Here is a 24,684-nt window from a genome sequence, read left to right as displayed (position 1 = left end):
CATTTGAGTTTTGAATTAGTTACTCTTCCAGTCCCCGTTACTGCCAAAGATACGATAATCATAAAAACCAAGGATAATGTACGTGCTACAGAACCGAATACTGATTTTGTTTTTGTTAAGCTGGACAAGTGCAGATTTGTTTGTCAAGGGAATACTAATCATGGCATTTGGAAACCTAATTTGGAATTTATCTAAGTTGCAGTTCTTCAATGTATATTGCTGCAAGTCTATAGATGGAAAGAAAATTTGTGCTAAATTCATAGCAGTAAGAAAAGTGCCTCCAGTTCTTCAATGTATATTGTCTGTAATCATTCTGTGCCAGCAGCGTGGGTGTTTTTCTTGAGGCGAAAAAGGCCTTCTAGTTAAATTTAGACGAACCAGTTTGGTTTCACTTTGCAGATTTGAGCGTTTCTAAGTTGGCCATGGCAATGCCCCCCTTCCCATTTGAACTCAAGTTTGAATCCGCCTCTCCGTAGCTTAGGCTAGAGTAAATAGCGCTTAAATAATAAGAAAGTGAGTCATTTCAGATTGCAAGAATGCAAATAGTAACTAAATTTACCAAAGTTTGCATTGATAAATAGTTATTTCCAAGGAAACTGAAAGATTATAAATCAAATCTTGCCTTCAGTCCCAAGTCCTCCATTCCAACCAAAACGAATAAACAAACTCACAAATGACTCATTTCTAAATCCACTGGTAATTAAAATAAAATAAAAAAGAAATAAAATTATATGAAAACCCTAAATTTTTTAATTTAACTTATTTCTAAAGCTAATTAATAAAATTACTCTGATCAGCCATCCTCACACTGCAAGCTTGTTTTAATATTTCTCAAGGTACATGATATTAGTGTGTTGGCAGACTCCACAGACTCCATTGTTAGCTTGGCTGTGGGGGAGGAATTTGTCAAGACTTGAAATGCTGCTGTCAGCAGAGTTCCTCCTTCACTGCTCCTGTCTTCTTGCCTGGATGTGATGACCATCGGCCTCGACTCCAGCCCATCAGGAAGAATCGAGAACCCTGAAGGCAATATGGCGATGTTGCTCGCGCCGCATCCTGTCATCACGGACTGCATTCCAGTGGTATCCACTGGAGCGTAGACCACCATTGACTCGTAAGAGTTTATGCAGGTATCTTGTAGTATCCACATGCTTTTCTCTTTTGATTTCATGCTCTGAACATTTGGAATGCAAAATATATATTAGCAGAAATTATAAAGATTTCGGATTAACAATAAGGGGTCGTTAACTTGTGTATCAAGAAAGAGAACCCACCTGGATTGTAACAGCATTGCCACGATCTTGTCCTTTGGATAGGTTTGCAATTGTTTGAGCTGGTCCTCCATTTAACATAATGTCCCACTGGCAATTAGGGAACAAGAAAATTTAATTAACAATTGTAGTGCTATAACATGATTAATTATAGATTAGTAGAGTTGTTTCACATTTACTAACCTCATTCCTGCGAGTCTCGTCTCTTAAGAAATCGAAGAGCACATGAGGAGAGATGGGCAGCCATACTGAAGAAACAGCACACATAATCACACCAAGAGGCTCTCCTGGGTCGTTCAAGTTCTTTCTGGAGGCAATTCTTATGTCGTCCCCTGTTTTGCTTGAGATCTTAGTCCAGGTATGGTAGCTTGATGCTCCGATTGCACGACAAAAGCTCGTTGTCATTCTTTGTGCCAATTTTAGAATGCTTTTTCTCCCAGCAAGGGTGGCCACACCTAATATTCAGTAATTAATTCCAAGCATTTAATTTCGATTATTACCCTCATTTAGTTATTGTACTAGATGCATTTTTAAGTCTGTTTAACTAGGACATACCGGTTGAATCCTTCATGGGAACATTGGTTGCCATGAAGAAAACAAGTCGTTCGCATTGCAGTTGCAGCGTTGCTACCCAATGTCTTGCTCCAAATGCTAGACTGCTGTTGACAATGGTGCGGTACATGGTCTGAATTGTGCTCTTCTGGCATTCTAGGTGCTCCACCCAGATCACCTGCAGACCATCATTAGATCATATAACCCGGTTTGCACCGTTACAAATCAATGCATGACTCTATCCTTTTCACCTCTGTGTTTCTGTTTTGATTTTTGTGTTGTTTTCCTTTCCCTGGCCAAAGTCAATTGTCAAAAGCAATACTCATATAGGTACTCACTGCTCATATAAAATTCTGATATCCAAAATTTTCTCACTCGGGGTGTCTAGGTGTTTAAATTCTGATATCCAAAATTTTCTATTCATAAGTTGTAACTAAGTGTGCGATCAAATTTGGAAACATGTTTGCATACCTTGCAGTGGCCATTTGATTCGTCCTCAATGATGCAGCCAGAGGGACGCTTCCTGCATTTCACCAAGGACGCATCTATGCTATCTTCGACTTTGTCAATCGAAACATCAACAATAGCCCATTGTTCAGGACTCAATTGCTTGCAACATCTAACGAAGTACACTTCTCTAGTGGGAACCAAGGGCGTAAGCATTTGCAGCTCTGCAAACATCTGCAGCCAAACTCAACTTTGAGTTTTCTTTAATGGAATCAAACATCTGCGGAATATTCTGGTTTATGCTGCATACAGGTTGATCTGCTTATTGACGTTGAAAAGGAAAATTTTCAGCTTACCAATTGTACTGCACCATTTCTATTGTCTCCTTCACCATTGTTAATAACATCAACAGTTGCCGCCTTTGAGATCATGCATGGAAACATTTCCTTCCATTGATTCTGCAAACAATGTAATACCGGAGACGGTTAGCTTACAATTCCTGCGAGTACAAAGCAATAAGACTTGTATATTGCAGCTTCATGAAAGGTGCTAGTGTGTACCTCATCCATGAAACTGTGAACTAGTCGCGGAAGATCCACAAACACCACCCCGGTCTCTCTGGAGGCCTCAATGGATCTCTTTGGCCGCGCATTGCCAGGAACTTCAATGTTGAACTCTTTGATGTACTCATCGTAATTAAGTATCTCACGGCCAGTCTCCACACTCCGAATCCAGAGTGGTTCCCCTGCAGTAGCCATCTTCTTAAGCTCTTCCATTGCTTGATTCACTATCTCCATCATCCTCGACTTCTCAATTCCGAATATTCCAGTGTAGAAATCCAAAGAGCTTCTATTCTCCTGGTCTTGGCCAGCGGAGCAGGAAGGAGAGGATGACCCGGGAGGGTATTTTACAAGAGCTGCTCTGAGTTTTTCGACCTACATGCATATATTGAAATTAGTCCAAACTATGTGTCAGATAACATTTGATCGATCGTTTTTTTTCGTCTTCATGTTGTTGAAGAAATAGCTCTAACTTCAAACCTCGGATTTGAGTCTGGCATTTTCGATTCGCAGTTGTTGCTCCTCGGTCGTGAGGGTGGCATCCCGGCTAGTGGTTGCAGTGCCACAGTTGGGGCAGCAAGATTTGTTTATCTGCTCCCTCATTGCCTTATTTTCGTCGCGGAGTTTCTCCATTTCGCCTTTCAACAGAGAATTTTCATGGCGTTCTTGTATAGCCTGTGTAAAATAGACCAACAAATATCCCATTCTTTGATTACCAATAATCCAACGGCTTGGTGTGAAACGATCACAATTATCAGAGGATTAATTAAATTAAGTACCTTGATTTGGGTTCGACGATTCTGAAACCAAAATTTGACCTGCCTTGGAGCAAGGCCTAATTGCTTGCTCAGTTGCTGCCTTTGCTTCTCATCAGGATGTGGTGATTCTTTGAACAACCTGCAGATTAATAACATTCCCAATTAATTAACACTTTCTGGTTAAAGAACGAACACATTGATAAGCAGATACTGATTTGTGATTAATAATTAAATCACTGCAATTAGGAAACTAATCAGCACTTTAAAACTGCATGTAAAACAAAGAGCCAAAAGGGTTGTCAATTTAACTTTTCAATTAATATTTGTATGTTTTCTTTTGTGATGAGCAAATATATGTCACCAACTCTCGTTGAATCTTTACATCGTACATTGTAAAGTAATCATTCTTTTTCTCAAAAAAGCTGCATGCAAATTAAAGGAGATTAAACCGACCAATTACAAAACCATGTGCATTGTTCAAATTCCAAAATCCTAATTAATCCAATTTCCTTTAAAACATGGTATTTTGCACAGGAAGAGTGGTAATTTTTTGCCTTGTAGTTGGAATCAACGAACAAAAGGGTGCAAAAGAAGAGAATAAGTGTGCGAAAATCATTTTTCTTCTGCAAAAAACGATCCATTAATTCAAGTGTTCCAACGAAGTTGTCACTAGCTAGGCCATATGAGTTCCTAGTCATAACACATATACTCGTTAAACCGCCTTCCAATTTCGGTTGGACTAAAAAATAAATAAATAGAGGGAACGTGTAATTACGCTTCCATTTCTCGGATTTGCTCAGTGGTGTGCCTATGGTACTTTTTCCTCTTCTTCTTCTTGTTCTTGTTGTCTCCATCAGCATCATCTTCGTCATGCTCTCCTTCTCCGTCAAATTCATCTTCTGATCTCGACCTTGCTGGCCCGGAGTTCTCGCTGCTAATCTCCGCTGTGTCTTCTCTCCGGCGAACACTGCCTACAGCTGCGCTTCCGCCTCCACCGCTGCCCTCATCTCCTTCCTCCACCTCCCTGCTTGCCACGGCCGCCGCCCCAGCATCACGAAAAATCCCAGCCTTCAAAACCCAAATACAAAAAACATTATTAAGCGCATGCAACCCAAAACAAAAACTTTCTTACTATTGAAAGCTAAGGTTAAAAGGGTTAATTAGTTGAAATGAAATGGATGAGGGTTTGTGAAGAAGTACATACGAGGGAGAGGGAGAGGGCTGGGGAAGCAAAGAAGTCCTTGGTGCGAGAAGTTGGTGGATTGTTAGACATGTCGACGCCCATGGCAAGCGTAGTGCATGTTCTTAGTATTATTAAGGAGATAGTGACCAAAGGGATTGTTTTATGGGATAGCAATGGTGACTCTACCTAGCTAGCTCTGCACACAGAGAGAGAGAGAGAGAGAGAGAGGTGGGCGGGTGTAGTTGATTTAAGGATATAAAACAAAACGAAGTGAAAGAGTTTCTCTTTTCTAGTTTTTTGCTGTTGGAATGGAGTTGTTTGATTTGATGAGAGAGAGAGAGAGAGAGAGAGAGAGAGAGAGAGAGAGAGAGAGAGAGAGAGAGAGAGAGAGAGAGGGCTGGTAGGGGTTGACCGTTAGATATTCTTTTGTAAGTGGAATGTGAGAGAAGAAACCTCAGCTAACTTGACTTGAAGCAGTTGAATGTACATCTAACGCGTCAACGATATTTTCTGTTTCCTCCTCATTTCAAATGTTAGAGGTTAATGGCTAGCTAGCTTATTGGCGGCTGGCTCATACACTACTAATTAAATTAATTTGTTACTTCGGATTAGGGTTTACATACACACATATATATATAAAGATGGATGGATGTGGTTATATTTTCCCTCCATATATGACGCAAAAATGACAAAACAACCACCGCCTCTCCTCTTCGATGGCACAACAAAGCAATTAGGAATGAAATCATGGAAGGGTTTTAGATTGGACCGCACTAGTTCTAAACAATATTGATAAAACAAGTAATGTCGATATTTTGAATGATTGTGGTTTTGGGACTCATATTTCTCCTCTTCTTGGGTCGCTTTGCTCAAATCTTTTTTCTTGAATAACTCCTCATCATTTGTCATTTTAAGCATAATAATACCCAAAAGAGGAAGTATGGAAGTGATAGATGCTATGTGGAGTTTGTTACTCTCACTTCTTATTTTTTACAATAAATTTTAGTACCTGTTTGTCTCACAAGTAAGATGGTCTAACCACATTCACACAAAAAAGATGTTTCGTGTTTCAAGTTGTATATATTAGTTAAATTGTAAATAGTTATTTGTCCCATATTGGTGAAAAGCTTGTGAAGTAACTCATATAATTCAAATATATATAATTATACCTCCAATTGGAGAATAATATAATTATTCAGAAATTTCTTAAATACAGCTTAATTTGGTATCAGAGCAGTTCTCTTTTGATGATCTTTTTGCCCTAATCTCGTGCTGCTGAGTTTTTCCTTTGTGTTGTGCCCGCAGTTGTTTATAAAGGTTTGTGTTGTCATGCCTTAATTCTTTGAATTAGGGTTTTGCTTGTGTTCATCTTACCAGCTCGTGATACCTTTGTCGTGATCTGTGATTTGTTGTGTTCGTACCAAACTGCTGTTTAGATTTTTTTTTTTTTATCTTTTTTTTATATTTTTTATTTTAACAAACAGTTGGTTGTAGTGTGCTACATGCAGTGCCGTGAACCGCGATTCTGCTACAGTACCATGAATGGTGTTTTTAGTAAAAAAATTCCTACAATTCGTCTCCATGTCAATTTCTCTTTTTTGGCTCCATGTCAATTTCTCTTTTTTGGCTTAATGGATCAATTTAATAATAGTGTTGTTATGCATCTCATTGAAACAAAGAAGTGGATAATTAATACTGGGGCTACTAATCGTGCTACTGGTCACCGTAAAATGTTTGATGAATTAAGTGATTATATTCGTAATATGTATATTACTGGTGGTAATTGGGCACAATGTCCTGTGAAGGTTGAAGGCACTATCTCTTACTCTAAGTTTATCATTGCTTTACTTATCCCTAATATTAAGTGCAATCTACTATTGGTAGGAAAACTACTTGATACATTACATTGTTCTCCTCACTTATACTCAAGAGTTTATTGGTCATAGTAAAATAATTGTGGAGTTTTACATATTGATCTAGAGGATGCGACGGTCTTAGAACCAAGTAATCATAAAGTTTTAAGTTGCAGAGTGGCTGACAAATATGAATTTGGTTATGGCATTGTCATTTGGGACATCCATCATTCATCACCTACTTTCTTCCTTGTTTCTTAATTGTCATGATTCTGAGTCCAGGTGTGAAACTTGGGCCTTAGCCAAGTCATCTTTCTACTTTCCCAATAAGCGATACTAAAGTTGCTTTGCCATTTGATTTGGTACATTCTGATGTATGGGGTTTGTAAGACATATTCTGAAATTACAACAACAAGACATTAGGATTACGAATGCGATAATCAAGTTGACATGAAAATGAAATAAACATATATGTAGAAGAGGAAGACATGATGCTAGGGTTTCAAGAGAGTCTTCTCCACTCAAGCAGTCGCAAGTCCTTTTGCTAGTGAATAGGGTTTAGCACAAAACAAGGATAATTACTGTGAGTGCAAGGACCTCCTAATATACTAATAATTATCCCTATAATCCGACGTATTAACTGATTACATGAGATTTTTCATAATCTAGTGAATAGGGTTTAGCACAAAACAAGGATGATTACTGTGATTGCATTTTGTAGAACATCAAGTAGCTATTTAGATTTCTCATAATCCAGTGCAACATGATTGCATTATGCATGAGATTGGTCAACACTTTATCAAGGACAATTTGGACGTTGGAATCATTTCCCCTTTCCATTTGTAGGTACTGAAGGTCAACTAACGTGGTTACTAGAGCTTTATCTAGTAGTGTGTTTTTCAACTTGCTCGACATGTTGGGCATGGGTGACATCTATGTTCCATCTTGAGAGGGAGTGCTGTAAATTGTATATATTAGTTAAGTTGTAAATAGCTTCCTTATCCCGCATCGGTGAAATACTTATAAATTAACTCTTGTAATTCCTATACACACACACACCCCTTAAATTGGTTAGAAATAAAATTATTCAGAATTTTCTTAAATAGTTTAAATGAAGGTACCCTGTATTCTTGTTTCTTATGTTCTATTCGTCGTACACATGATTTTCTCATCTTAAGTGTTTAAATGTTAAATCTCTCTTGCCACTTAGTACTATGCTCTAATGGTATTCCTCTTTACTTATAAGTGAGAGATCTTAGGTTCAATTGAGGTTTAGCCCACTCCCTATAATATCATTTGTTAAAAATTAAATAAAAATGTGAAACCTCTCTTTCGTTTAAATCTTTGAAAAAAACATAGTTATGAAGCTCAGCTCAAGAACAACGCAGTAGAATGAGTTAACAATAGAATGTAGATTATGTGCCAAAAACAAGAAAAATTGCAATTCAATATTCTATAAAAAAATTATAGACTTCAAAGAGCTCGTTATAGTATGAAATTAAGAAGCTTTACTTTACAGGTCAATATTCTAAACTACAATAAATCATAAGAATCAGAATGAATCAAACTTGAGTGCAATCATGTCATCGACGTTACCTTTGGACAACTAATGTAACTCAGAACCGGCAACAACGCTTTAAAAAAGTTTAACTTGAATGAGTGGGATGACATGTCCATTAATAATACTATTTCTTCAAGATTTAACTCAGTTGGATATTTGTTTTACAAGATTCTCAATATCATAAAGATGATCCGTCTTATTTATTACGGTAATTAGCACCTAATGGTCATAATCTTCACTATTCATCAGCGAGTTGTTTTGGATTCAATTCAATAAAATATTCCTTTCTTTCATACATTCACAAACCTAAAATAACGTTTCTTGATACCATTTCTTGATACCATTCTTTCCTCTCTACCTTATAAATTATAATTACGTTAAATTCATATTAGAACAATTCCCTTAATAAATTAGATGTTATTGTACATCTCAACTATCTTTTCCCAATCCGACATGGGATTCTCACATTTCTACCTATGCAATGTATGGAATGAGGATTCACTATGGATCCTCTTTGTGAGGATTCTAGGGATCCTCACATCGTGTCCGTTCATCGCACATCGTTCAGTCAGAAATTATTTTAAATATTTTAATTTAAAATTAAACACAAACAGTACCTGACAAAAACTGACCGCACGATGTACAATGAATGGACACGATGTGAGGATTTCCAGGATCGTCATTCCAATGTACGATGTACGTATGAAAGCCTTTTCCTATCTCGGATTCGCGAAACTTTCAACGTACAATTTTCTTTCACCCGACTATTTTATCTTTCAAAATACAAGAGATAATTTTTTGTTAGACAAACTAGTTTTTATTATTATATGAAGGTTTTTTATACTTAATAGAGATAATTTTGAGCACTTGCATGATGACATGGGTTCGAACTCCGTTGGTGGCGGCTAATCTAACATTTAACAAAATCTATCGTTTGACAAAAAAAAAAAAAAAAAAAAAACAAGGAAAAAAAACTTGGTTATTCATAAATAATTACAGTTGTATAGATACAAAGTACTACATTAATAGCATCATTAGCAAGTCAATTTCCAAGATGTAAACATTGAAAAAAGATAGAGACCTAGTCTAGCTAGGGCATGTATGTAGTGGTTAAGACGATACGTAAAAGAGTCATCTTGAAGGTCATAATGGCAATTACAATGTGGAGACAACTTTTCTTAACGCGGGACTTAAACAACTGATAAATTATTAGGATAATGTGGAGCCTAGACGTCATAAATTATCACACAATGAGTTTAATGAGCGATCCGTTTATTTTGATATCACACTAATAAGGTGGTGATTGTGCCCTTAGTAGTTTAGATGGTGGTGTTGGTATTAATGATGATATCAAAATAAACGGGATAATTGAATCACCCATTAAACTCATTGAGTGATAATTTCTTAGGTCCATGAAAAGCTATGACGAGCCCATTGAAAATGAAATTATTTTGTAACTAGATATAAGTTATTATGAAGTAGTGTATCAATAAAGAAAGTTGAGGTTCCACCATAAAACCAATTATCAATGTAGAAAGTAACCAAACTTACTTATAAGCCCCTCCTCCCATCAATGTGAAATTGATTCTCAACAACCAGTATATAGATGCTTTACTATATTATATAGGTAGAATTTCTGTTTGCTCCTCGTGATTGTAATAGGATAGCACATTTCGTCGCTTCTTTTGTTTTAAAATGGTGACCTTCATAGATTAAGCTATTTTGAGCCGGAGTGATTATTTAACATTTTGGCTTCTGATGTAAATATGTCCATTTTTATTTAATCAAATTTTCTATCGTTTGACAAAAAAAAAATTGTTAGACTCTCAAATTATGTGATTAATAGGTTAGTTAGATGAGAGCTCAGAGCTTGTGTGAGGAGATAAAATGAGCTTTGGCTTAGGATTAGCCAAGCCATATAGTAAGAAGAGACGAGAGGAAGCTGGGGAGGGAGCTAACAAAACAAATAGTTTAAAAGGAAGGAAGGAAGGTCAAAACATACAGCCATAAGTCACGAACAACCAGCACATGCACATGTTGATGGAAGTACGTGATACGAGTGTGAGTGACCTTAATTTTCCTTTTTTATTTATCAATTATTACTTATGGATTTACTAGTATTTTAATTTTTGTTTGTGTCCTTGTGGCATTTAAAAGGTTGAATGGAGTGAATGCAATTAATGAAATTGGCTCCAAGCTTTTCGAATTATTTATTAATAATTTACCAAATAAACACTCACACTCCAGTGCCCAGCTACATCTGCACTGCATTGCATGGATAATTTATCCACACACTTTCTTTCTATGGGTCAAATACCTAATCATCTTATTGTATTGTGGACTTGGTAGGAAATGGACAAGACCATCGCAGGCACGCAATTCTGTGTCTTTGATACTAATTTTCTAATTAAAATTTACACCTCAAGTATTATTTTTCTTTTCTTATAGGACACCTAATTATTATTGATATCAATATGGTTAAAGAAAAGGGTTTATTTGAAAGTTATTGTTGCTTTTAGTTTTTTTTTTTAAATGAAATAAACAAAGGAAAAGGAAAAGGAAAAAAAAAAAAAACTAATGAAAAGTGTTTGAAAACTTTGAGTTTTAATGATAAGGACATTATAAATAATAAAGTGCATAGTACCAGGATCTACTTTTTAGTATAAAAATGTGATTTTTCGTCAAAGTAAACAGTACCGGAAGTTTTTGTTAAAGTTCCTTAAGAAAAAAAAGGTTTCTCCTCCACTCTATATCACAACAACTTTTGAAGGACAGAAGGAAAGTGGTGTTTGCTAGGGAGTAAGGGAAACCCCAAATTGCTAGGCAACAGGGTAACCTCGTCCTTGGGGACCTACACCCTGTGGTTTAATATTGGATCTTACTGTTGGTAAAGGGCTAGTGTTACAAAGAAATTTATTGTTTGGGAAGATATCTCAAACCAATATTGCAATTTTATGTGATAATGTGAGTAAACTATAATAGATGACAACACGTGAAAAATTTAGATTACTACTACCTTTGGCCTCTAGTTGCATATAAGTTTGTCTTGAAGAATGAGTGGTTAATCTGCACATGTAATTTTAAAGGTAAAGTAATAATTGGTTTATGTATCAATTTTACAAGTAGTACTTTGAGTTTATGATTGAGCTAACTAAATTTTACCTCTCTCCACATTTGAGGTGATTTTCTGAATGGTTCGCTAAGTTTCAATTTTGTTACATTGCATCCTAAAGTTTGAAATGTATGTTTTCCCTCTATTTGAGTGTTGTTTGTACCATACTTGACCAATTCCGAAACTACTGAGCACTGGTCAACGTTATACCGTCAAGGACCCAGAAGAGTTTCCCTCCAACCAGAAGGCCAATCACAGCACGACATGTGTCGACATTAGAAGTCAATCACAACGCGACACATGTCAACATCAGAAGCCAATCACAACACGACACGTGTCAATGTCAGAATGAAACTAGAAACTCTCTTCTATAAATAGAGATCATTCTCTCACAATAATTCCTAATGTCATTTGTATTAAATCATTCACTAGTACTCACTAAATGAGAGCTTGAACCTATGTACTTGTGTAAACCCTTCACAATTAATGAGAACTCCTTTACTCCGTGGATGTAGCCAATCTGGGTGAACCACATACATCTTGTGTTTGCTTCCCTGTCCCTATCCATTTACTTACTTATCCACATTAGTGACCGGAGCAATCTATCGAAGGTCACAAACTTAACACTTTCTGTTATACCAAAGTTCTCACTGATTTTGTGCATCAACAAGTGTATTATCCCTTGTCATGTTGATGTGAAACCCGTTTCTAGGCTATGCAGAAGTCACACTTACACTACTACGATCAAATTGTATGATTGCTTGTCGTATTGGAATATGCAATATTGATTGAAGAGAAACCGAAACTTCATAACCACTAGTAATAATCTAAGGAAAACTAATGAAAAGGGCTTGAAAACTTTGAGTTTTAATGATAAGGACAAAATAAAGGGTAAAGTGAATAGTACCAGGATTGACTTTTTAGTGTAAAAATGTGGTTTTTCGTTAAAGTGAACAGTATCAGGTGCTTTTCGTTAAAGTTCCCTTAAATCTATATAATGCAAGTGGGGCTTCCAAATCAGTCTATAAATGAGTCACAAATGCTTTCCTTGTTATTAATTCAGTGAATAACTAGACAATCAAACATATACGAATACCTAACTGATTTCAAAACTCAATAATAAATTGTAAGAAAATTAAAACCTCACGACCAATTTTAAAGATTACTATAAAGGTGAAAAATGCAAAATGTAGTTAGCCTCTTAAGGTTCCAATATAAACAAATTAGTTGTTTATCAGAGTAAGTTCAATATTTTAGAATATTAGGTGGCATGCAGGTTGAAGTAGATGGTCTATTGGTCCATGGCTCCTTATTTTTCTTTTTTTGGGGAAATCTTGATCCTTGTTGCAACCAGACAGCACAACATTTGATTAAATTCACAATGCGAGCTTGTAATATTTTGTTACTTTCCCATCAAATCTTCCATTAACACACCTATAACATTTGACCTTTGGTTGTGCATACGATTCAAAGCTTTAGGAAAAATGATATTCTTCTTCAGTTGTAAGTAAGAAGTTTTATGTTCGATTTTCGTCAAAGATAAATTGAAACCACATTATTGTTAATCGATTGTGAGACTAAACTCATAATTTATTTTCCTTAATGTAAATAATATCGTTTTGTTTTGAAAAAAAAAAAAAAAAGGTCCGGACAATTTTTGTGTATTTTTTAGTTGAGCATACGATTTAGAGCTTCAGGAAAATGATATTCTTCTTCAGTTGGAAGTAAGAAGTAAGAAGTTTTATGTTTGATTTTCGTCAAAGATAAATTGAAACCACATTATTGCTAATCTATTGTGAGACTAAACTCATAATCTATTTTCCTTAATGCAAATAATATCGTTTTGTTTTTAAAAAAAAAAAAAAAAAGCTCCGGACAATTTTTGTTTATTCTTTATTTATAAATAATAAAATAAAATAAAGAGACCAGCAGCATCATGAGCCAGCCATCACCATCAATAATTATAGTTTTGGTGGCATATGGGTTATGATTAATTTCATCTGCAATTCAACTCATGAAATTATAAAAACACTTGGTTGTTTCATCACCTCCTCCTTTGCAGAAGTTCTCCACTTTGCCCTCCTCCCCCAACATTTGGTAGTTTGGAACGGTAGATAGTTTGTAGCAATCACATTATTCTTTAAAAAAAACAACTAATTAAAATACTCAATATTTATTGGCCTGAGGATCCTTTTGGGTCTCTCTCTCTACTTTCTCTCTCTTCATTGTTCCTTTTGACTTTTTTTTTGACGGTATAATAAGAATTTTATTAATAACGAAAAAAAAAAAAAGAGTTACACCTAGTTAGAAGGGAACATAAACCTAATTCTTCGTAATACAAGAAGAAAAAACAAAGGATAAAAAATACATAAAAGGAAGGGGAGACATAAACCTTACCCTTTTAGAAATGAAAACAATGATGATACAAGGAAGAGAGGGGGGGGGGGGGGAGGAGGGGATCTGAAACCTAACCCCTCTGCATTGTCCTTTTTTACATCCACCAAGGAAAGCAAATAAAATGAGAAACCAGAAAACCCCACAAGAAAGTGGCATATTTGGTTTGGTTTGCTTTATTACCACCTTTGTTTTCAAGTAATTCCAGATTTCTTGTGGACCAAGTTTTCTTGTGGACCAAGTTTTGGTGTCACAACATTAATGCAAAACATTCCAACTTGGAAAGAAAGAAGGAAAAAAAGGGGCAAAGAGTTGAAGCTTTGATAAATTTGAGGTGGGGAAAACAAATGAAAGAAGGATTAAAGAAGAAGATTTTAAAGTTAGAATATTAAACTTGCTAAGAGAGAGTTAACAACCTGGAGAGATATGCAAATGAGGAGCAATATTTGTATTTCCTGTTTCCTTCCAACTTTGAGTACTTGTTTCTTGTATACACATCTCAATCATACAGAATTACGATATAGATAAATTATTCTCTTTCGTGTGTAAATATCGTTATCTGATTCACTTTATGGAAATTCATAACTGCAACATATAATAATTTTATCATTCAATTAGTCTGCGTAAATATAAATATATGAAAGATTGCAGACATGCTGCCAAGCAGCCATTCGATGTATTCACACTTAAAAACATATTAAAAAACATCAGGGTTCAATTTCATTAAACAATCACAACTTGGTTTAAACCCGATATAAGCCGTCGCGGGAAATGTTAATACAATATAGTAAAACTCAAATAAATACAGCTGAATACCTACCTCCCACTATCACATGGAATTCTATGGTCTAATCTAACAATTCCTAGGCTCCCAAGTCTTTCGTTCATCAGAAAGAACCTGCTTAGAACATCAACGAACATCTCCTACGAGTAATAAAATGAGGGAGATGTTATTAATTAGCACTCCAAAGATTCATCCTGCACTCCTCTCTTACAGAAACATAAGGTAGAAACTGCATTTCGAGGATTGCAAGATGACCTTTTTGGATTGCCAATCACAACTCCTAGTGAGATTTAGTTATACATTCCCAATCACCAAGCAAACTAACACGACACGCAATCCACTAGGCGGCAGACTCAGGCCCATGACACGTAAAAAAAGACCACCCACCACTCAATTATTGCAATTAACCTCAAGCTTATAAGATCTGCACATAAAGCCGACTTCATATCCAACCTTGAGAGGCAGTTAGATATTGAAGAGTAGATGGAATAGTGGTCTTGGAAGTCAGGTGAAAATGCTACCAGCAATTAGTGCCAAGAAAACTGAATAGATTATACAGAAATGAAATAAATGCTACGGACATTTTTTTGAAATATGCACTATCTCTGAACAATTTATGCAATCATTAATGAAAGCACAAGCATATATTAATATCATTGAGGCAATTCAAATGAAAACATAGACTTACCACCACGATTTGTCCCCTATTAATTGAACTACCAAATAATTTTAGACTCATGAATGCACAAACAGGACGTTAGGTGAGCAAAAATGATTGGCAGAAATTACATAAGCTACACTAAATTGCAAATCGTTGTCACTGCCCGCAATGTAAAACCATTATCACTAAACTTAAAAATCAAATCAAATTGGAATCTTAAACAACAATGTTGAATTTGTTATCATTTTTCTCCATTTAATACTAAAGTTTCGAATTTTATGCAAAGCCTCCATCAACCAACCATTCTAAAGTATTAGCATTCAATCCCATCTAAAAAATATGCCTTTCTTTCAGCAAACCCTTCTCTATCTCGTCAAGGTAAAGTCCAAATAAGGACTTACTAATTCGAGATGGGTTTTCAAGTTTCATCGAACTAGAATACGTTAACTGAATACCAACAAATGGAGAGATCAATCAGCCAGGTCTTCTTAAACTCAAGATAATCTAATATAGTCAGACTAATCATTTCAAGCAGGCTAAATGTTATGCAAAACCCTCACACTATCCAGACAACTCTATAAGTAGATGCAAAGAATTTGATCTGAAATGAATGTAATCATCATTGTCGAATGGTTGGTTATTGTTTTTTAAGATTGGCCTTTTCCCCTAACAGTTTGATGGTTCATATCAGTCAAAACAAAGGGATGAAATCAACAACCAGTCTACAACTAACTCAAATGTTGATCCAATGTATGCCCTATTTTTCACAATCTCCAACAGAAAACAAATGAAGCCAATACATTTATAGTCATCAATTAAACGTGGGATGCACATTTTCTAAAATTGGATGATCACCAATATTTTTTATTCAATTCATTGTTCTTTAAGAAAATTAAAAGCAATGAAGAAACAATCTGCAGAAACAAAAACTCAGAGTAAACTAGAAGAACAATGCAAATATAGACCTATGGCAAATTTATTCAAGGAAAACTCTAAATCCCCGGCCAAGGAAGATACGTTTGATAATGAAAGTCCTCGTACAATAGAAAAGATTACCTAGAATCAAAATGTATAAGAAAAAGCTTAGAACTTGTAAGTTGTAATGTCTCAAAATCAACACTTAACTCACTTAAAACCCCCGTAAACCTTGAAACATGGTTTATCTTTTTCTTTTAAGGTGAGAAAAATAAGGATTTTATTCATATGATATAAGTAGATATACAAGGACAGTCACAAGCTGTCTACTGAAAAAAGATAAAGGCCTCTAGCCAACCAACTCCTATAATGTCCAGTAGTACCTCAAATTAGCATGGCAAAGCATCTATCTAAAAAGAAAAGACCTTTAACTGGAGTATCACTTTAGGCCATGTTTGGATTGAGGCCAAGTTAGTAAGGAATGGATCACAAAATGTTAGATGGAGGGGTTAGAAATGCACCACATGTACATTACAAAGGCATGTGGGAGGAATTTGCATATGACTACTTGGAATTAGTCATTTACAAATCCCTCTTGCATACCCTTTTGATAATCATGTAGTGCATTTATAATCCTCCTATCTAATCTATCTAATGTTTTACTGTTTTGGTGAGGGACTTGCAAATTCCAAGGGATTTACGCAAAGTGATGAAGAAATGCATCACAAAAATTTAGATAGGAGGGATTAGAAATTCTCCACATGAGAATTGCAAATCCATTCTAAATTCCAACCAATCATTTACAAATCCCTCTCACATGCTTTTGCAATTCTCCTGTGGAGAATTTCTAATCCCTCTTATCTAACTTTTTGTGATCCATTTCTTCATCACTTTGCCTAAACCCTTGGAATTTAGAAGTTCCTCACCCAAACATTCCTCACTTGGCCTAAGTCCCTAGAGATTTGGAAGTCCCTCACCCAAACATACCCTTAGGTAACTGATGATGTGTTGCCCCACCATTTACAATGGGACCAACTTATAGAACCAGATTTCAGTTGAATGCCCACTCTATGCACTAACTGGTGCTGCCACATGAACCCATGTTTTTACATAAGCCTTACAGCTCTATCTACCAGTGGTACGGCATGAAACATGCAGTGATGTGCTTTATACATGTTTTATAACCTTCAAAATTCTATCTACCAGTATTCCTTAAAATTAATACTAATTCCAGAAAAGCTTCGGAGCCAATCTCTGATATTTCGGAACTCAGCTTTTATCAGGATAGCTACTTAAACAGAGCAGCGAAGAGATCAATACACAGACGTTTAAAAATGCCAAACTTATTATGCCTGCGTCTATCAAAGGAAGAATCAAATTCAGCAAGTAGAAGAGAGAAATGTATATACAATAACCAATAGAGTAAGTAGTTTTGACACTGCCATCCTACTTGCAGAAGAATAAAGTTTAATACACGATTGCATGGAAGTTAAGTTCTTCAAATTCAAAAGATGTATTATATTTATTTAGAAAGAAATGCTTTATTCCAACAGCCATAGGACATCAACATCGCAATTACATCGCAATTACAACAGAACAGGGCGATTTGCTTCTTGAGAACGTATGCGTGACACTTTAAGATCTCCTTTACAATACCATTAGATTTTCTCTGCAGCATAGAGTGGAGCTTTTCTACTACGGAAGATATATCCTAACAAACTATTCCATGTTACACTTGTTGGTTGTTTTGAAATGATAACGGGGAGCTAATATAAACCATGTATTGTAGATAACGATGTTTGAGAAAGAACCCTAAATTATTAACAAAATTATGTAAACATTTGGCCTAATTTAATCGGATCACTTCTAATCTTCCAAGTAAACAGTCTATCGAAAGTCTATCTGATTCTACTCTCCTTGTTTCCTGCTATCGAATATACACGCATATCACGCCCCTATTCTGTGTTTTAGGTAACTTAGGAGCTCATTCGAACACAGTTAAATGTTTCATGCATCTAATGCTTTGAAGCTTCATTTGTTCCCAAAAAAATGTATCAGTAGAAATACAAGAACGACTTACCTGCAGTTGTTGACCTCGAATTCGACATTCTTGCCGATTTCCTTCCACCAGAAAAGATAGTACCAATCCTCTTGGAAGAACAGTTACCTAGCAGGAGACATTGTCCACAAAAATTAAGATTATAATCAATTATAAAGTAACATTTATCCTCCTTTGATGAATCGAACAAAGTAGTTCAAGATAATGCCTACCTCTTTACGTGAGAAGCCAGATTTTACACATCGCGTCGGAAAACAGACAACATTGTGAAGTGGGTCTGTTTGGTTACCGAGAAAATGCAGGAAATGCAAAATCAAAACTTCGAACTCCAACTATCTTAACTAATATTAACTGATCTAAGCTTTCGGTGATGGAAGGTTTTTGAAATTGTTGAGAGATTAGGGTTTTTCTTTCTACATATCCGTTAGTAGAACAGGGGAGGATGGTGTAGAATTACGACAGAGACGGCCCACCGATACTGTTCTTAATTTAGTATTTGTCAGTTAGGAGTAGGATTTTGAAGTGGAGTTACAATATTTAAATGTTAGGTGTGGGATTTTGGAGTGAGCTTACGTTATTTAACATGAGTTTGCTCTCTAGTTATGATATTATATAGAATTACGAGAGAAACGAGCTACATGCGCATTTTTAATAATATCGATATTATCTTCAACTTGATATTTACTAGATTCACTTTTCGTTAGATGTAGAGTGTTATCACAAAAAATATCGATATTAATTGATGTGGGATTACGATATTAGTTGATGTAGAATTACGATATTTACTTTTTTTTTTTTTTTTTCAGAAATAGATGTGAGATTTCAACAGATGGTAGTGTGGCCGGAACTTTACCGTCCTGAACAAATGCTTTGGGCTTCAGTCCAATATTTTGGGTCTCCATATGACCATGGGCCTTAGACCCTCGTTTGCTTCCCACTCTCCTAAAATGTTGAGATTTTTTTTTTAATTTTATTTTTTAGTAAACCTAACAATTACAAAACTGGTTAAAAAAAATAATTATAACTATATTAGAGTAACATAGGCAAATGTTGTACCATCGAAGCTTATATAATGTCATCTTGTGAGTTAGATCATTAAATTACTTTGAAATTAATAACAATAACCGGATGAAATTATGTTGATTAAACATTATCGCTTTTTTGATTGAAATTAAACATTATCTCTAACATTAAACTATCGACTTCTATAATGTTTCCAATATGTTTTTATTTCAACATTTTAAAATAATTTTTTTTAACAAATGATATTATCTACACTAAGGGAGGCGGAGGGTGGCTAAGTTTTACAACGAGCTAGCAATAATGTGATTCAAATTCGTATTTGACGATAATCGAACTTAAGACTTCTTAGAATACCACCAAACTATAGTACTAAGTGATAACCTTTTAAAGTACTTATTTTTCTTTTAAAAAGGTGTTTGACCGTTTTGATAAGAGAAAATTAGAGTAATAGTAAACGATTGGTCCTTAAACTTGTTTCAATGTAGAACAATGGTCATTTTAACTAACTTTGTTAGAATTTTCAGTCATTTTTTGTCTCTTTAAATAATATATTTTGGAAAATAAAATTCTAACAAAGTAGCTGAAACAAGTTCAAGAATGAGTACTTACTTAGCTCGGAATCCAAAGAGGACCACAGCTTCATTTACTATTTTTTATTATAAGAGTTTTGAACTTTAAAAAGCGAAAATAAAACGAAAAATTGAGTGGTGCCCAGAGCACTATCTTTCTCCTTCACAACAATCTCTTTTGGTCTCTTATTTCAGTGTGTTGTTAATCTTCTGATACACTTCGGACTTCAAAAGTCGAACCCGTTTCTCAAAAACTCTATTTGTTTACTTTCTAAAATTCTGACACAATTTTGTTAAAGGTTGTTCGTTGAGGTAGCATAGCATGGCTTCCATCATTGCAAGCTTGCCTCCACCACTGTTGGCCCATGGCAGAAATACAAACACGACCCTTTTCAGAGCTCTTCCAAAACTCCCCGTTTCTTCCGTTTCAGGTGAGCCTCACGGTCCTAAATGCTAAGGCTGCTATTTGGGTTTTTTGTTCTTTCTTTATTTCTCTCCAATTGGAATTGCAATTAAACAGAGTATGTTTAATTTGACTAAGCATAATGAATTTATTCGTTCAGTGTTTGGTTCGGTTGTTTTGAGTGAAGGATAAAACTGAAATTCAGCTACTTTAGTTGAGAGAATTTGGCAATTTGGTCAAAAGTGGTGTTTTATTTTAATAATCGTTTTCAATTGGATTGAGCTTTAACATGACGAATCTTTTGAATTAGGGTATGTATTTGACTACATGATTTTGTTGAGAATGAATCCCATATTGATGGGAGGAGGGACCGGGCATGTGCGTATAAGTAGTTGGACTACTCGCCAATTGGTTTTATGGTAGAACCTTTAACTTTTTTCATGGTATCAGAGCATGTTGTCCCATGTGTGAAATCCAACAACCACACGCCCTCAACGTCATCCTGTTGTGTTGTCCATGTGTTAGGCTTGAACCACATTGATGAGAGGAGGGACATTGCATGTGCTTATAAGTAGTTGGGCTACTCACCATATAGCCAATTGGTTTTATGGTGGAACCTCAACTTTAAAAGGATTGGAAACTCGGATAAGATAAAGCTAAATGCAACATCAGAAAACAAAACCTTCCACATCCATGTGTTTAGACTGTTAATTATCTTTATGATCACATTCAGCGCAGCAATAGGCAAAATAGAATTCGTACTAACCTCCAGCCATGATCGTCCAACAGCAGGTTTCCAGCGGCACAGTGAAATCGAAAGCTCCTGTATCTCTAGTTTAAGTGATATTCTAGCCTATAGCCACTTGAGTGCCTTTCTCAGATGGAATGCAAGGCTTTATATAGGCTAGGCTAGGGACCCCTTAATCTCACGTGGAAACAAACTGACTCCACTAATCCCTACCATCAAGGGATTCACTGAGTAAAAATATCTCTTCTTATCTGTCAACTAGAGTCATGCTTAGTGAAATGTAATCAACTAGAGTCATGCTTGGAGTGGGTTGTTTGACTAATTCATATCTTTAGTAATTACCAATATCAGTAACTAAATATTAATGACTAATATGTGGGACACTTTAGTGAAAATATTTGAACGTTGCTAACATAGACGTGAAACTCAAAGGCGTAAGGCCCCACTTGATAATCATTTCGCTTTTTTTGTTTGTTTTATTTTCCTCTCTTTGGTTGTAAATAAAGAGGAAATACTAAGAAAGGATGGATGAATAAGGATAAAGGAAGGGTGGTAGGAAGGATGTGTAAGAAACCAAAATTTAGAAGAACAAAACCGTCCACATCCATGTGCATTTCTTTCACATCCTTCCTACTACACTCCATTGCCATTCTTGATTCATTCATCCCTTCATCTACTTTAACAAAAATTGAGAACTAAAACAAGAAATGGTTATCAAACGTTCTCTAAGTAATCAAAGATTTTAGAGGTTGATGGTTATGTGTTTGAAGTGTCATATGAAATGCAATTTGACATGCACATTTCCATGCCTTGGTTGCACTATTCTCTCTAACTTAGGTGCGTAATTTTCTGACTTTTCAGAGAGACAGAATCGTGTTGCTGTTGTGGTGAAGGCTACTGGGGAAAGCTCCGAGTCTTCAACATCTATTGTGAAATCTGTTCAGAATGTGGTAAGCTCTTTCCCTCTGCGCTTTCATGATCAAATTTTTATATTTATGATTTGTGCTCAGTACATAAAGAACTATACAGGGTTTCACGTTATGCTTTGGATCGCTTGAATCTGCAGGCAATATTTCCTTTCTTCTTTTGATTCCTCTAATGGTTTTCAATTGTGTGCAAAGTTTATGAATTCCCCCTTCAGTAAATTTTGAAAAAGCGTGCATTTTTCTTAGCTATGAGAATGGGCTGTGATATAGATAACACATGATTTTGTTTTTTAGCCAAGAATTCTTCATTCTATGGAATGAAGAAATGCATGCAATATTTTCTTTCTTCTTCATTCGATAGATTGACAAGTTAATTTTGATATTTTTTTTTTAAATCAGGCTTACTATTTTCTTCCTCTCGCTTTGATTTGAAACAGTGGGATAATTCTGAAGATCGGCCAGCTCTTGTTGCTTTGGGGTTTGCAGCTGTAGTAGGTTTATGGACATCAACGAATTTGATTACAGTAATTTTCTTATCTCTCTGTTCTTTTCAGTTCTTGAAAGGAATGAAAAGTGTTGTTGCAATAGTTGATACGAGCTTGTATGTACTAATACCAACTATCAACATCTGGCACTTTCTGTGGCATTCATATATAGGAACCAAGTTACACTGTCAAAGCTTAAAACTTCTTAATTTTTTTTATTTCCAGAGTAGAAAATAGAATATCACAAAAGTTTTATCAGCCTTTGAGGCCAGATGGAGAGCAATTGGAGTCATTATCCAAAAGTTTACCACTGCCATTTATTTCACCCAATATTTTCTTAATTTTAGTGATTTTAGGTTATGCATTTTTTATGATCATAATTTAGTTGTTTCTTTCTTTGTTTTTATATATGATGATCTTGTACTTCGCAATGGAGAAAGCTATCCCATTTAGACAGTATATATTGTGTATGTTACATGACGAGTTTGAAATCTCTTCTAATCTTGCTAGATTTTCATGTTACTTGTTAGAGGTGATTGTGATTACATTTATCTTCCTGTATTGGATGGCTTTGCAAAGCTCATGAAGGGCATTTCTAATCCCTCTTATCATACATTTTGTGATCCATTCCTTGATAACTTGACCTCAATTCCTTTGCACTTCGAAGTTCCTCACCCAAACATAACCTAAAAGTAGGATTCCGTACCCTTCTTTTAAAACAAGGTGGTAGGTCCTCATCTTTTATTCTGATTGAGATCTTGAATTTGATTGTTAATATTATGATAAGGATTTAGGAGTTAATCTTACAAAGTATATAGTTTGATCAAACTTTAAGATGTGTCCATTCTGCTTCTTAAAACAAGTACATTATTGATCAATTTTGTTCTTAAGTAATTTGGTAAAGAGTGTATGGTATACATTATGAACCGTGACATACAGATTCAAACTTCGTGAGGTTTAAATTCATCTCTTCTCACTAAAGGGTATGGAATGATTTACTAGACCATTTTCAGATGCTTTTGGGATGGTGTACTTGAGAAATCAAATTCAAAGTTTCTAGTGTTACTTCTCCAATGTGTGATAGATTTTTAGGACAACAATCATCATAGCAATTTTGAGCAATTGCAATTGTCTAAACCTTAAGTATTATTCGTAGAGTTTTTAACTTTGCCAATTGCCACACATATACACTATTTTCATCAGTGAACTTACTTTCAGCTTAGTAGGAGTTCTGACGGTTTAATACCCCTCTCCTTGTCCTTGATTCCCCATTTATGTGAACAGGCCATTGACAAGTTGCCGCTTATCCCAAGTGTGCTGGAATTTGTCGGAATACTTTTCTCTTCGGTAAGTACGTGATACATGTATGTTGTAGTTGGTTGCTATGGGAGCTCAAATGTATATTAACTTGTTCATGTTCTTGTTTCAGTGGTTTATATATCGATATCTCCTATTCAAGCCTGACCGGTAAGAGAAAACCTGATGACTGGAATTTTGTTTTGCTCTGAAAATAATGAAGATTACCTGGAGCATGGCTTTTGGGACGGATTTCTTCTTGCAACTTAAGTTTGAATGCAAGAACATGTTGTTTCAGTAGAGTAATTGTGTTTCTTGTTTTTGTGTTTACAGGGAAGAGTTTTTCCAAATCGTGAACAAATCAATATCCAATATCTTGGGGCAGTGAATTGGAACTGCAGCTGTCCTGAGAATGTTTTTAGTTTGGGGGAGGGATTGGCAGGAACTTAATATGTATTACAGTAGCAATCAAACTCATTATTCCGAGTCAATCAAGAACCTCAAGTTGGTCTTCAATCAAGGTCTTTGAGAAATCATTTTTTCCAATCCTATTATTAAAATACCATATTTAAGAGGGAAAGAAAGCATCTGATAAAAAAGGAGTGGAAAAATATTATCATCAACATTTAACCGTTTGATTACCATCATCAACATTTACTTCTTTCACAAGAAAAGAAACCTAGTGTTCGTCTATTTCTTCTCGGGAGTGGGCGCATCATATGTTCAATGCACATATGGACGCGGGTGAGAGGAGTACCCTCCGGGATAAAGATAGAGGGGGCTGCGTTGGTGTAGATTTGCAGTGGGTCGGGCCGGTGTGGAGTGGGGGAGAGTACGGTTGTGTGGTGATGGGGATGATGTGCAGGAGGTTGCACGGGTGGTAAGCAAGTGGTTGAGAGAATGTGTTTATTTTTTATTTTTTTATTATTATTTTATTTTTTTAACTTTTTAATATTTATGTTTTTTAGTAATAAGAAAAATAAATTTGGGGCATGCCACATCGTTTAACTGAGGATTTAATTGAAAGATTAACAAAACGGAAGTATGAATCTACATGAAAAACGTAACTTTAGGTATGAAAGTGAGATTAGCTCCCAAAATCATAATTCTATTAGTCTAGTCGT

General features: G+C 35.5%; 2 protein-coding genes and 1 long non-coding RNA gene across 3 annotated transcripts; 1 reads left to right on the top strand and 2 right to left on the bottom strand.

Moving 5' to 3' along the window:
• Window positions 1–543: 543 nt before the first annotated feature.
• Window positions 544–4,999, bottom strand: LOC126582537 (homeobox-leucine zipper protein GLABRA 2-like). Its single transcript, XM_050246677.1, has 11 exons — window positions 4,793–4,999; window positions 4,364–4,656; window positions 3,610–3,727; window positions 3,311–3,505; window positions 2,831–3,205; window positions 2,627–2,728; window positions 2,295–2,504; window positions 1,827–2,001; window positions 1,455–1,726; window positions 1,275–1,361; window positions 544–1,174 (listed from the first exon to the last, which is right to left on the bottom strand). The coding sequence occupies exons 1-11, from the start codon at window positions 4,871–4,873 to the stop codon at window positions 794–796; spliced, it is 2,289 nt and encodes a 762-aa protein (XP_050102634.1). The 5' UTR covers window positions 4,874–4,999; the 3' UTR covers window positions 544–793.
• A 9,387-nt stretch (window positions 5,000–14,386) lies between these two features.
• LOC126634166 (uncharacterized) lies at window positions 14,387–18,597 on the bottom strand. Its single transcript, XR_007627230.1, has 2 exons — window positions 18,323–18,597; window positions 14,387–18,218 (listed from the first exon to the last, which is right to left on the bottom strand). It is a non-coding gene; the product is annotated as an uncharacterized LOC126634166 (long non-coding RNA).
• Window positions 18,598–19,834: 1,237 nt separating this feature from the next.
• LOC126583451 (protein CURVATURE THYLAKOID 1C, chloroplastic) lies at window positions 19,835–24,076 on the top strand. Its single transcript, XM_050247803.1, has 6 exons — window positions 19,835–20,133; window positions 21,715–21,803; window positions 22,217–22,303; window positions 23,549–23,611; window positions 23,694–23,731; window positions 23,894–24,076. The coding sequence occupies exons 1-6, from the start codon at window positions 20,025–20,027 to the stop codon at window positions 23,946–23,948; spliced, it is 441 nt and encodes a 146-aa protein (XP_050103760.1). The 5' UTR covers window positions 19,835–20,024; the 3' UTR covers window positions 23,949–24,076.
• The last annotated feature ends 608 nt before the right edge of the window (window positions 24,077–24,684 follow it).

This window comes from Malus sylvestris, chromosome 9 (assembly GCF_916048215.2).
Source record: "Malus sylvestris chromosome 9, drMalSylv7.2, whole genome shotgun sequence".
Lineage (NCBI taxonomy): Eukaryota > Viridiplantae > Streptophyta > Magnoliopsida > Rosales > Rosaceae > Malus > Malus sylvestris.
Note: the sequence above shows the minus strand (reverse complement) of the source record. Positions and strands in the feature narration are given on the sequence as shown.